This window comes from Arachis ipaensis, chromosome B10, assembly GCF_059453495.1.
Source record: "Arachis ipaensis isolate K30076 ecotype BB chromosome B10, ASM5945349v1, whole genome shotgun sequence".
In the NCBI taxonomy this organism is placed as follows: Eukaryota; Viridiplantae; Streptophyta; class Magnoliopsida; order Fabales; family Fabaceae; genus Arachis; species Arachis ipaensis.
In genome coordinates this window covers 16,863,523-16,877,231 of record NC_142435.1, presented here as the reverse complement: position 1 = coordinate 16,877,231, position 13,709 = coordinate 16,863,523, and the positions used below count along the sequence as shown (strand labels likewise).

Here is a 13,709-nt window from a genome sequence, read left to right as displayed (position 1 = left end):
AATAGAAAAATGAGATTCGAACCTAAAATATTTTAGTGAAAAAAAAATTATATTATTTAAATTATTTTATAGTTCATATTTCATGCATGTTTATCTACTTCACGTGGTATTGGAATGTGATATTGGCATAGATGCGGAGCTTTGAACAATCAGTTAGTAGAAAATGCATCTTTTTAACTTTTTTTAATAATTAGAAGAGTAAAGTGTGATCTTTTATTATTAATTTTATAAGTAGAATTAAAAATAAATATAAAAAAATCACATTTTATACTCTCAATTCTTTTTAACAATTGAGAGGATTCATTCCCTCAATTAGTACATTACTACAAAACAGTATTTTGACGACGGTTTTTTTTTTTAATGCTTGGGTGGTTTTAACTGTCACTAAATGATTTTGCGACGGCTAAAAAAAATTGTCACAGATTTGAGCGTCACCAGTTAGCATAGTGATGGTTTTGGATCACCATTGGTAAAGAGTGTCGCTAAATTGTTTGTGACGGCTTTTAAAGTATAAAACCGTCACTAATTTGTAACACATGTAAAAGTGTTTTTTATACTATATTTCGCGACGTTTTGAAACTGTCATTAAATTATTAAATCATGTGACAGTTTTTAGGCATATTTAGTGACTATTTTAACCGTCACTAAGTTAGTAGTTCTTATGACAATTTTTAGACATATTTAGTGACTATTTAAATTGTCATAATATTTTTAGTGACAGTTTTTTCGATTAAAATGTTACTAAGTTATTTATTCCTGTGACAGTTTTTTCCTGTATTTAGTGACTGTTTTAAACTGTCATAATCTCTCCAACATCAAATTTCTATTATCAAAAGTTGAATTCTCCGTAAATAACATTGTTTTTCAACAAATCCAAATTGAATCCCACAAGTTTTACAAAAATAGCAACAATATATTTCAAAAGTCAAATTCTACAAATTTTAATTACATAGTCATAATCCATATGTAAATTTAAAAAATCCCAACTTAATCCAAACTTGTAAACCTAACAATGCATCTTCAGCTCCTCTATCCGTGCAGTTCGAACCTCTGGATCAGTCAGGACACCAGAAATCATTCGTTGTTTACGCGCTTGCACCACCTCCATTCTCTCCTCAACTAACCCATGCAATGTGATACATAAGAGCAAGTAAGCCACTCAGGTCAGTCAGTTGAAACTAATGGGTCAACCTTAACTGATGGCTTTGCTGCCAAACTCTATGCTAGTTCATTACTAGATTACTTTAACTCACTAAATCAATTTAAATATAAAATAATTTTTTCCCTAAGATTACTTTAACCTACTAAATAATTTTTTCCTCAACTGTCTCCTCAACTAATTGTTCTTCTACGGCCGAATTCCACCATGGGTCCTATTCAATTACAAAATTATTTTTCCCCAAGATTACTATAAAATAATTACATTCTTAATATCGATTATAATAAATAGCAATAAAAATCATATATCCATTGGATTGATTGTTCATACAAATAAAATCCCATTGCAACTACAATCTAAACCCAGTATACATGCTCAATTAGCTACTCCCATATAAGATTGATCGCTCCACATTCATTGGGTGATTTAGTCTGCTAAATCTAAAATATATACTAAAACAGAACAATTAATGGACTATAAAATTGTGTGCAAATAGATGCCCTATCTGAATGGCATCTTAATACTTTGTTATCTAAAATCTGGTTTTATACCTGAAGCTAGACAAAGACTCATTAGGCAACAGAAGTAGATTTTCACGTACCATGAGAAAAGCATTTGAAGAAGCTGTTAGATTTATACCCACTCCACCAGCTTTTAGTGACATCAACAACACCACCTGATACAATAAATAGGAACAAACCGTTCAAAAAGAGAAAAAAGAACAATGCATTTAACCACTTCATTATATTGTTCAAGTCACAGGAAAAAGCAAAAAATAGGTCGAGACCAGTGTTTCATCATCTTCTGAGAATTGTTTGATCACTTTCTCCCGCTGCTGCTGATTTAAAGTTCTATCAAGACGAACAAATGTAATGTTATTCCTGAAAATATAAGAAATCATAAATAAACCTCTCTACCATTTTTCATTACTTAATTGTGTCAAAATAATAGAAAGATAAATACCCTCCATAATGGGATAAAATTAAGCATGATACGTAAAGGAACAGAAGTATGACATTAGATCACAACAATAATCAAAGCTGACATCAGCTTAAAATTAACTACAACACATCATAAAGAAATAACATGCTTAGACTTCGTGAATAGCTCTTTAGAAGCATTTGACTCAGATTGTGGCACAAGAATGCCATCTTTCTTAAAATATGATTAAACCAGCGACAAATTTTACCGTGTAAAGAGAATCTGCAAAAAGTCTAGAACTATTACCTTGCATGACTCTATCCAGTTCTTCTCAATATCAATCTGAAACCGACTATCAGTAGGAGTAGTAATAAGATTCTGTCAATTAACTGTTTTTCTGTAAAAGTAACAGTTTTGTAAGGAGAATGCATTATAAGATACATTTGAAATAATTGCAATAAAATTACTGATATTTTAGTGAGAATAAAGAGGTGTTCTATATATACTTCTATCTATCTATCACAAATTCAGGGGGAGTTCAGCCAGGGAAGATGTAGCTAATGACTAATAATTATATTTGGCAAATTCATCCCTAAACTAAATCATAATTTTATATTTTAATTTTTAAAATATCTTAGTTTTAAAATATTTTATTGTATTTTATTTTATTTTCTGATCAAAATTAAAATTTTTTTCTAAATATATTATTTATTTTATTATTTTTTTAAGTAACAATAATAATTATAATTATAAGTGTAATAGCTTTAGAAGTATTTGTAGGATTTTGAGAGAAAAATTAACATAAAAATAAAAGAAAAAAAAATAATAGATAATTTTTTAAAAAAATTAATTTTAATAAAAATGACAACAATAAAACAAAATAAAATAGTAATAGAAAAAATATAATATTTAAAATATTAATTCAAACTATTAAAAGATTAAATAAGTAATTTATCCATTATATTTAGGGTTTAGTAGTTCTTTTGCCTAAGAACTAAGTATTTGGAAATTGGAATATGTAGTTTCTAATCTTGTGTTTTTTTGCCGTCGTAGTGGTGGTATGATAAGAAGTAAATATCGATTTTGTTAGGTAGAGCATGATTTTTGTAAACAATGTGAATAATAGGTTTTAGAATTGACTCAATAAAGTAAAAAAATACTCTACCTCTAAATTACCTCCTAAACCTTAATATTAGGATAACTATCTGCACACATAGTGAATTAAACATATAGTCATTATTAATTGTGCATGAGTAAATCGAATCAAAAGAAATAACCATCCAATTAAAAATAATGAACATAATCATTTGCATATCTATTGAATTGAACCGGAGGTGGAGCCACATAGTGGCAAAGAGAGGCAATGGCCCCTCCTAATTTTAATTTTTTACATGTAAATTATATATAAATTTCAGTTTAGCCCCTTTAAATTTTTATTTTAATCTTATTTTATAATGTAAATATTTTTGGTCTCCCTCTAATATTTCATCTAGCTCCACCCCTGAATTTAACATTCGACATATCCATTATTCACATTGTTTAGTATTCTCATTGTCTACCTATATTTTTTCTAATAATAATAACAATAATAGTAATAATAATAATAATAAACTATAGCAAATATTATCAAAATGATACTCATTATAATTTGAGAAAACTCATGGTAAGTTGGGTTTTGTACTTTGTACGTAAATTCTTTTTATTTTTGAAAAAAAAAAACAGCAAAGTAAACAACTTCATGCTATAAAATAAAATAAAATTAGTTTAATAGTTTTCGATTTTCCTTTATTTTTGACATATAAAATTATATATTAAAGTTTTTTATTTTAAAAATACCCTTACTTTATCGAACACAATATTAATTGTTACTTTTAAATTATATAAACTCTTTCAAATAAATATTTCCAAACTAATTCTCAACACAATTTTTAGAATAATTTACATAGATAAATTGTGAGAAAAAAAATTATACTGATGTCTTAAACTAAATTTAGTTACATGCATGTCTCATTTAACTTTCTATATAAATCGAATAAAATAAATTTGATTTATTATATATATGCTGTATCAGTAGTAAATCGAAACAACTTGATTCGATTTACTACTAATACAGATTATTGACATTACTTATTTTTTAAGTTAATGATTTAACTTTAAAAATAATTGTCAACAAGAAAATATCCTATTTAAATTCAAATAAAATATTAAAAATTAAAATGAATAAAAATAAAATAAAATTTATATTTTAATTCAAATGCTAGAAAATATATATTTTAACAAACTTATGAATTTAAAACAGAACAATAAACGATTTATAAAAAATCATTAAAAATTATCATTTGACTTATTAGCATCTAAAAAATTATTATTGAGACTTTTGATGTTAAAAAGTTAATATAAAGTATAGTCTTTCAAGATAACATATGAGTTAAAACTTGAATTTTTTAGAATTAGAAATAACAGATAGTTATACAATATAAAACGACAAACTATATTTATATAATATGTATTGAATTGAAATAATTAAAATATTATATCAATTAAATTATCATTTGATTTGTGAAATTAAATGTAAAACTTATGTTTTGATGATATTATGCTCTGAAAAATTTAAATTTGAGTTAGAAGTACCGTCATCAAAGCATTTGGTCTACACTTAATTTCATAAATTAAATGATAATTTAATTAATATAATATTTTAATTATTTCAATTAATTATGTATTATATAAATATAGTTGGTCTTTTTATATTGTATAATTATCTATGATTTCTGACTCTTAAAAAATCTAAGTTTTAACTCGTATGCCACCTCAGACTATACAAGTATACATTATATTAACTTTTTCAACATTAAAACACAACAATCAATTGACTTTTTTTCTATACTCTAGGAAAAAGCTTTTCTTTAATAGCGGTCATAGGAGAATTCAGAAAGATCTGATCGCAAATCATCAGCCCGTTCTTTAATAAGTATCTCCATATTCTGTTTAGGGGGATTAAGTTCAACAATGAGTTTTAGTCAATGGTTTGAAAAAAAAATGAAATGAATGATTTAGCTCCCCAATGACTTCATGGGTGGATCCCGAATCCCGGAGATATCCAAATATGTCGTGACAAAGAAATTCGCATTTTCTATTAATTTGTCCCAGAGTTGGACCTAGTTGGATTCTGAATTATCCGTCGATACGCTGTTTCCAAGGACTAGAAAAATCGAAATAGCGAAATTCTTGGGTCATTTCAATGGGTTCAGAAACCACACGTTTCTCTGGATCATCATAGCGTACTTCTACATATAGAGTGAATAGATCTGCTATCTTTTGAGATCTCTCTTCTGATTCAAAATCGTGGTGTAACGTGTATCCTCCATATTCCGTAATGCGTATTTTATATCTTTCATTTTTCCAAACATGCCAATATTAGCATTAATGGTACGTAAATATAACTCATTATTCAAATATGAATGGAATCAAAAATGTAGTATGTACAAACAAAGGTATTTGATTATTGGTGAAAAATCAATATACTTCTAATGTCTAATTGAAATCTCGCTTTTTACATATCTATCATTATTTTGGACCCTATTCACTTCTTTGGATTTTTATTGAATCGAGAAATAGGTTTGATTGTCCATCTTTTTGATTTTGCGGAGACCTGTGATTTTGGTAAACAGTCGTCCAGGCCTGGTCATTGCGACCTCCTTTGTGAGGGGGCACCCCTTCTCCCAAAGTTACGGGATTATTTTGTCGAGTTCCTTAGTTATTGGCAAGAACATATTGAATCTATCGTTTGGGCTCATAATAAATTAAAAATTGCTCCTGCTACTCAGCCTAGAATACAATATTCTAATATAAAATATTTTAGAATTATGTATTTTTTTTTTCTAAAAGCCTAATTTGATAAGGCTATACGAACAGGTAATTAAATCTAAAATTAACTTACCAAAATACAGTCAGTTTTATTAGTGTAATCCTTTATTTCTTATTTTTTAATTAAATAAAAAAGATTTATATTAAAAGTTTAATCTTTAAAGCCTGATACGAGTGTGATATATATCTGCCTCACTCAGTGCTCGTCACACCAAGCCGTAAAAATTAAAGTCGTTGCAAGGAAAAACTGTTGCTGCCTGGTTCCTGCTACGATATTCTGGAAAGCAAAACAAGCTATGGAGAAACAATTCTATTGCATGTAATACTAATACTCTTATTACTAATTTACTATCGGTTTCGACGCAATAAATAATGGGAATTTTCTACTTTCTTTGTTTTTATTTTGTTTAAATATTAAATAATGTCACTCACATTCAATCACTTTTATTAGGAAAAAAAAAATCGATTTTCTAATTTCTTATCTTCCCTCTTAAAAAAAATTAATAAAAGTTTATAATTTAAGAAACACTAATAGACATATAGAAAGGACAAAATTTACAACCCAAAAAATATCAATAATTTTAGACAATTAAATTTTTTGTCTAACCAAACAACCAAATTGTAATATATACTCGCTTTTTTCTTTATTCGTTTTCTTCCTTTTTTTTTTTTCCTTTTTCATTCTTCATTTATTTGTAAAAAATTTATGAAAGAGAAGGATAAAGAAAACAAAACACTAACAATGACCAAGAAAAAAATAAAACACCAAAAATGATCACTAAGAAGAAGAAAGACAAGTTCAAAGGCTAGCATAATATTGTTTTTGTTCAGTCTTTTTAGTTATTAACCTAATTTTTTTAGTTTAATAATTTAATAATATATTTTTAATTTGTACTTTTAAATATTTTTAGTTAATTCTTAACTAAAATAATAAATTTTGCTGGTTCTGTAGCATTTTTTGAAGAAGAAAAATGACACCAAAATTTATTAGAACACATAAATGAAATAAAAATGACATCAGAATTCGTTATACAAAACAGCGAAATTTTATTAGGATGAACACATAATTTGAATTGATCTCCACTTTTATCCCCACACTTTTAAACATGCTGGTTCATTATTGATAAAAAAATAAATTTTACTAGTCTGATAGCATTTTTAGACGAAAAAGAATGACACTAAAATTTATTAGATTAAACACAGAAATAAAATACAAATGACATCATGATTTGTTAATAAAACGCTAAAATTTTATTACAATATACAAAATTTGAATTGATCTTCATGCCACATTATAAGGCAATTTGTTATTTAGGATATAGGAGTATACGATTCAACTTTAAAATAAATTTATTTAGATAAAATCCTCCATTTGAAATAAAACATAAGATATAGAAAAAAATTTATATAACAGAATATGAAAAACAAGAACATGTTGAGAGAAAGAAAAAGGAGATAGAATATGAAAAAAAAGAAGTAGAAAAAAATGATATGTTGGAAAAAAATTGTGTCACATGTAAAAAATTTTGGTATTATTTTTAAGAAATTTTAGTGCTATTTTTGTTTCTGATAACTTCTAACTAGTTAAGAAATTTCTTGTGACACCGTTAAAAAATTTCGATGTCAAAATTCAAAAATTTTCTATGTCAAGCTTAAAAAATTTTAGTGTTATTTTTTTGATAAATTCTGCATAATTCAAAATTTATCTCTTCTTTTTTTTCATCATCATCATTTTCTTTTTATTTTACTTCTCATGATTTTTTGTTTTCACCTTCTTAAGAATAAAAAAAAAAGAAAAAACCAAACCAAAAAAAAGAAATAAAAATACTACAATAACACCTAAAGGAGGAAGAAGAGAGACATAATAAAAAAAAAGTTTAATTACTCTATTGGTTCCTATAGTTTCGTGAAATTTTTAATTAGGTCCTTATACTTTTTTTCTTTTTATTTGGGTCCCTGCACTAAATTTTTTTTCAATTAAGTCTCTCTTAGTAGTAATTGGCTTAATTTTATAGGAACCCAACTAAAAAAAAGAATTAGTATATGGACCTAAATAAAAGGAAAAAAAAGTGTAGAGACACAATTAAAAAAAATTTGGTGCAAGGACTCAATTAAAAGGAAAAAAAAAGTATAAGAACCTAATTAAAAATTTCGCAAAACTATAGGGACCAACAGAGTATTTAAACTTAAAAAAATACAACATAAAACAATGACGAGGAAGATATAAAACACGCAAAAAAAAGAAAAAACACAAAAATTCTTAATTTACGCGTATTTTATATAAGTAATTTTTGTCAGATTAAAATCAATTTAATTGAACTTGATTGATAAAAAATACTTAAATATATAGTGAATTTCAATAATCACATCAAAACTCTAAACTTCAAATTTAAGAAAAAAATATTGAAAGTATCTTCACAATTTTTTTAAATGATATTGTCAAATGGAGTCTCGTGTATATTCTTTAAATAAAATAAAAAAATTGTTAACTTGTGCTCCGCAGACATTGATTAAATATACCAATAAAAAGTATTTTATAAAAATTATTGCAAAAATTAATTTTTCTTACATTTTGAATGCATTGAATATATTAAAAATATTTTAAAAAATGTATTATTATATTTTTTAAATATAACCTTAAAACACAAGTTAATTAAATTCATTATAAAAATATTATATAATAAAAAAGTACGGTTAACAACTTTACTTTTTTCAAAAAAAAAAAAAATAGAATTCATTCTCGAAAATGATTAAATGACCATTACATCGGAAATGGCAGGACCTTACAAGGCTACAAGAGATTTCTTAAAGGATGAAATAAAAAAAAAGTGAAAAAAAGAGGACTATTAATCAATGCACTCAATTAATACAACTAGGCTGAAACTACTACTAGCAATAAATGAAAATATTTGAGAAAAAAGGGAAAAACTTAAGACATGGGGTGGTTAGTCCACCAGCAGGGTGTGTGAGTATGGTTCATAAGAGTCTTAAATGTCACACATTGACAAGAAACCAAACATGCACATGCCACCCTTTTACTTACACATTTGTAACATCAGAAGGGAGCAGCACTATTCTCCAACCACTACTCAGTGTTTTCATCAATCATCATACATACGCCGCCACTTTGGCTACTATGCACGTCTTCACAAGCAATTGTAGAAGCACTTCTTGTTGCCCTATCATCATCATCAAAATCATCATCATCCTCGTCAGAGTTTTGGACACCATTTTGAACGTTCATCATGGCCATGGGAATAATAATGCTGTGGTGGTGGTGGTTGTTGTTCTTGTTGTTGCCAACTATTGGAAGTGGCTCTGTCAGGGACTTACCGTCCCGAGGAGGTGAAAACACCACCGGCAGGTAGTGCTCCATCTCGCATGGGAACTTTGAGTTCTTGAAATGCTCTTTCAAAGCTTCCAAACCCTTTATACATATATAAAAAATAAATGTACTTGCATAACGAGTTAAATACTATTCTTGTATTCATATAGATTAATGCTATACTACAATGGATTTAATTAGAAACACGAAAAACGCTTTTTCATTCTGCAATTATTATTGACTTTAACTGCTATCAAAAAATAAAATTACAGATACATTTTCGACTTATCACAATTAAATACTATAGTTTGTCACTTTGTCCTTTCTATTTTACTTTAGATTGATGTAGTTGAATTGTCAATTTTTCATGTATTACACCAGCATCTGGAACTTACCATGAGTAACCGGGAGTTACGGAATTAAATTACTAACAAAGACTAAAGGCCCTTTGCGAGTTTCAAAAGTAATTTGTTTGAATTTTTAACTTATGAAAAGTAGTAGTATTAATGTCTGGTGCAATTTTCAAAACTAAATTACGGCTTTCTAAGAAGCTATTTAAGAACTTATAGAGAAGTTAAAAAAAATGACTTCTCTCACAATACTACTATTTTTTACTATATTTCTATAAAATAAGTACTTTTAGAACTAAAATTCCGAACATAAAATGACTTATTTATAAGCTACTTTTAATATAACTATTTATTATTTAAGCTATTTTTTTAAAAGGAGCTTAATTAAGTTGTTTATCCAAACTGGACCTAATTTGAAATCCACTTATAATAGTATATCTAAAAGATTACATCAAATAAAAGAGAATAAATAGAGTATTATTTGTGTCATTAATAGTTCATGTGTATAGACAGATTGATTAATTAGTGGAAATAATGAAACTCTCAAGTATTATTAATAATGAAATACCTGGACTCTTGCATATGTAACTTCGCAAATTTTCCTGGAATTGAATACCTCCCAATGTTGCAGGTGGAACGCCTTATATAGCCGCAGAGTGGCTTCGGGAGATGTCATGTTCACAAACCCATACCCCACATTGCACTTGTTGCTGTGACAACATTTACTACAACATTAATGCATTATTGGAAATAATAGTCTTTGGTACACAGCAATGTAATTAGAAATTGCCACAAATTATGCTAATTGTAATAGTAATTGAAATTAGAGGATATAACAAAAACTCCGACAATTTCTAATAGTATTTTTTGCACTTTGACCAGTAAATAAGAGTGAAATAGTATTTGTACAGTGCAAACACGTAAATCGATGGAACATTAGGAGGAAAAAAATAAAAATAAAAAAAAAAGAGAAAGCATGTATGACGATGAGAATTACTTGAAATCAATTGGAAGGTACACAAAATCGTAGGAAGACAATGGTTGGTCCTCGTCGTCGCCAATCTGTTCGTTGCAGTGTATGCAATGGTTGTCCAGCATATTTAATAGTAGCTTCTGACTACATCAAGTCAAAGAAAAACAAAAGAAATGCACAGTATCAACAAGATTTCAGAGGGACCAAAATATTACCCCATATGTCCATTTGGAATACTCCCAATAGGGTTACATTTTAAAGTAATTTTTAACAATTATACATAAACATGAGTAATTGTAATTAGAGTTTAATTTTGATGCGCACAGTATTAAACGTTTTATACAGTCTTCGCATCCAATTCAATGGTCAACGGATACGTTAACGATTATCCCCCCTTTTTGAGGGATCAGATAGACCCCGGATTTCACAAAAAATATCATCGTCTCAAACATTAAATTAAAAATAATTTTACTAACCTATACTTGTTGGGAATGTTCTTGATCATCACAGTAGTTCGTGGATCTCTGGAACTAGACTCCACAATGGCGTCTTCTCTAATTAGAAACCTTGTCTCATGCTTCTTCCCTTGCTTCCCCTTCCAGTGTCTACTCTTTACTATATGTTGTTGTTGATGATGTTGCTGGTAGTGGTGTTTTACGCTTCCTTCACCGACCTCGCCGCTTTCTTTAACGGGACTCCTCTTCTGACTAGCGTCCGAGCGCCGCTGCAGCTGCTCCTCCGAAACGGCGTTCCCAACTGCCTCAACGGACCCAGAATCCGAACCACCTGAACTCTTCCACAAGGGCAATTGCGGAAATGTAGTAGAACATGAAGAGTTCCAGCATGAACTTCCAAAACGACGCGAGTTTTTGCGTTGCACGTGATGAGGATGATTCGAAGCATAGAACGGTGGAACATTATTCAGGTTCAATGGCTTTTGTTTAGAAGCTGCGGAATGGAAGAACTTTCTGCTTTGACCACCGGGTCTACTGAACTCAATTACAACCTTTCTACCATAAATTTCCTTCCCGTCCATTTGTTTCAATGCCTTCGCCGCATCTCTAACGTCATAGAACTCCACAAACCTTTGATTCTTTTTCGACGGTGTATCTCTTAGTTCCTTTACTGCACCTATAAAAATTGAAACCAAAAGCCAAAAGATAAAAAGATTAAGAAAAGAGATACTCACAAAAGAATGAGATAGAGACGTTTCAGCATCACTTAAAATTAAAAAAGAAGGCATAGAATATAATATGGAAAAAAAAAGTTTAACTGAATTCCAACAGCTTTTTTATCTCCTTCATAGTTCTCAGATCTCACTCTCACTTAACGAAAAGGAGACAAATAAAACGACGAGAAAACATAAACTAAACGACATTAATGGAATTCTGTTTTGGCTGAGAGAGCGAGAGATACCGAAAGCCTCAAAAACGCGTTTGAGATTCTCGGCGGAAACGTCCGAGTCCAAGTTAAAGACCACGACGGTGCCTTGGTTCTGACCGTCCGGGACGGCGTTGCAAACTGAGAGAACGTACTGCGCCCACACAGCTCTCCCAGCGATGAGACCGGGCGCCGGCGGAGAAACCACCGGCGGCGGTGGCGGTAGAGGAAACGCGCTTCTGGCCTTGAACAACGAGGCATAGTGGTTGCGGAGCCTCTCCTGGTGCTGCATGTGTTGCTGTCGAATCGCCGTTAGCGCCGTTTCGGCGTCCCTGAGGTCATAAAAATGGACCGTCACGATTCCGTCATGGAGGGCTTCCATCTGGACCCCTCTGACGTCACCGAACACTTCAAGTTCGCGCCTCAGTGAGGACTCGCTAACCGCCAGGTCTGATGGTAAGGGACTCAGGAGTAACGACCGGGTGGGTGACGTGGACAGGTGAGGCGACGGGAAAGGAGGAGGAGGAGCTGCATATGCGGCGGAGGTGGAGAAGTGAGGGAATGGAACGGCGGTGGCGGCGGCGGCGGCGTGGGGAAGCTGAGCATCGCGAAAGGGAAGTACACCAACCCCAAGGGATGGGGCATAAGGGTAAGGGTAAGGTGGATACGAGGGTTGGGCGGTGTAGGGGTGGTGGGGAAGGGGGAAGACGGTTGCCAGTTGCGGCAAGGGAGTGTGGGTTGTGTTTGTGGGTATGAACTCTTGAGCTCTGGGGTCTAAGTTTCCAGGGAACCGGACAATGATACCGGTTTCTCCCATGGGGAAGCGGCTTTATTTTCTTTTTGTTTTTCTTTATTTTCTTTTCTTTTCTTTTCTCTCTTCTTCCTTCGTTTTTGTTGGCTCTTCCCAGAATCTCGCTATCTCTCTCTTTCTATCTGTTAGGAGTATTTGTTTGTAGTGTAATAACTAATATCACCGTGCGTCTGTGACTGTATATCCGTATATGGGAGTTTTAACAGAGAACAAAGAAGGATACAGAGGGGAAAAGAGCCTAGCGCGCGGGTATCGAAGGGCGGAGAGAAAAAAAAAAATTACAGAGCAAGAGTGTGTTTATTTGTGCCTGACTCTGTTTCCTTCGAGTCTAAAGGGGAGTAGTGAGTGGGAACTGGAAAGACAGAGAGAGGGGGAGAAGCTGGACAAGGAGAGGAAGAAAGAACAAGGTTGGTTTGCTTCGCCTTATTTGCTCGTTCTCTACTTTCCTATCAAGGGCCAAGGTTGCCAAAAATGTACTTTGCCACCTAGTGGCTCCTCCAAATTACTTTTCTACCCCCTTAGTTTAGATACCGGAGGAGATTCAATGTTTTTTGTCCGCTCCATGTCATGTACTACGTTGTATTTAAAATGATTTTCCTCTTTTAGAAAAACCGAAATTACGAAAAATATTAAATTATTAATAGAGAAACATACACTATTAAAATAATATTAAAAATTTTATATTACTTGACAAATATAAAACTTTTATTTTTGTATATTAGATTATAAGTAGTAAAATTTTTAAAGATGATCTAAATTATATATTATACGTTGTTGTGGGTGTTTACAAAATATTAATGATGTTTTTGTCTTTAATTAAAATAAGAAAAAGTCTAGAGGTCCATTAATTTAATTAAATTCTGGCAGCATATAACTAATAAAAGAAAAATGACTACAAATCACAAAAGTTGACGACCCCCTAA

At 30.5% G+C, this 13,709-nt stretch overlaps 1 protein-coding gene across 1 annotated transcript; it reads right to left on the bottom strand.

Annotated features, from left to right (window-relative positions):
* Positions 1–8,684: 8,684 nt before the first annotated feature.
* On the bottom strand, positions 8,685–13,226 carry TEL1 (terminal EAR1-like 1). Its single transcript, XM_016327003.3, has 5 exons — positions 12,012–13,226; positions 11,072–11,726; positions 10,620–10,739; positions 10,191–10,332; positions 8,685–9,374 (listed from the first exon to the last, which is right to left on the bottom strand). Exons 1-5 carry the CDS (start codon positions 12,790–12,792, stop codon positions 9,033–9,035), a joined length of 2,040 nt encoding a protein of 679 aa, XP_016182489.1. The 5' UTR covers positions 12,793–13,226; the 3' UTR covers positions 8,685–9,032.
* Between the last annotated feature and the right edge of the window lie 483 nt (positions 13,227–13,709).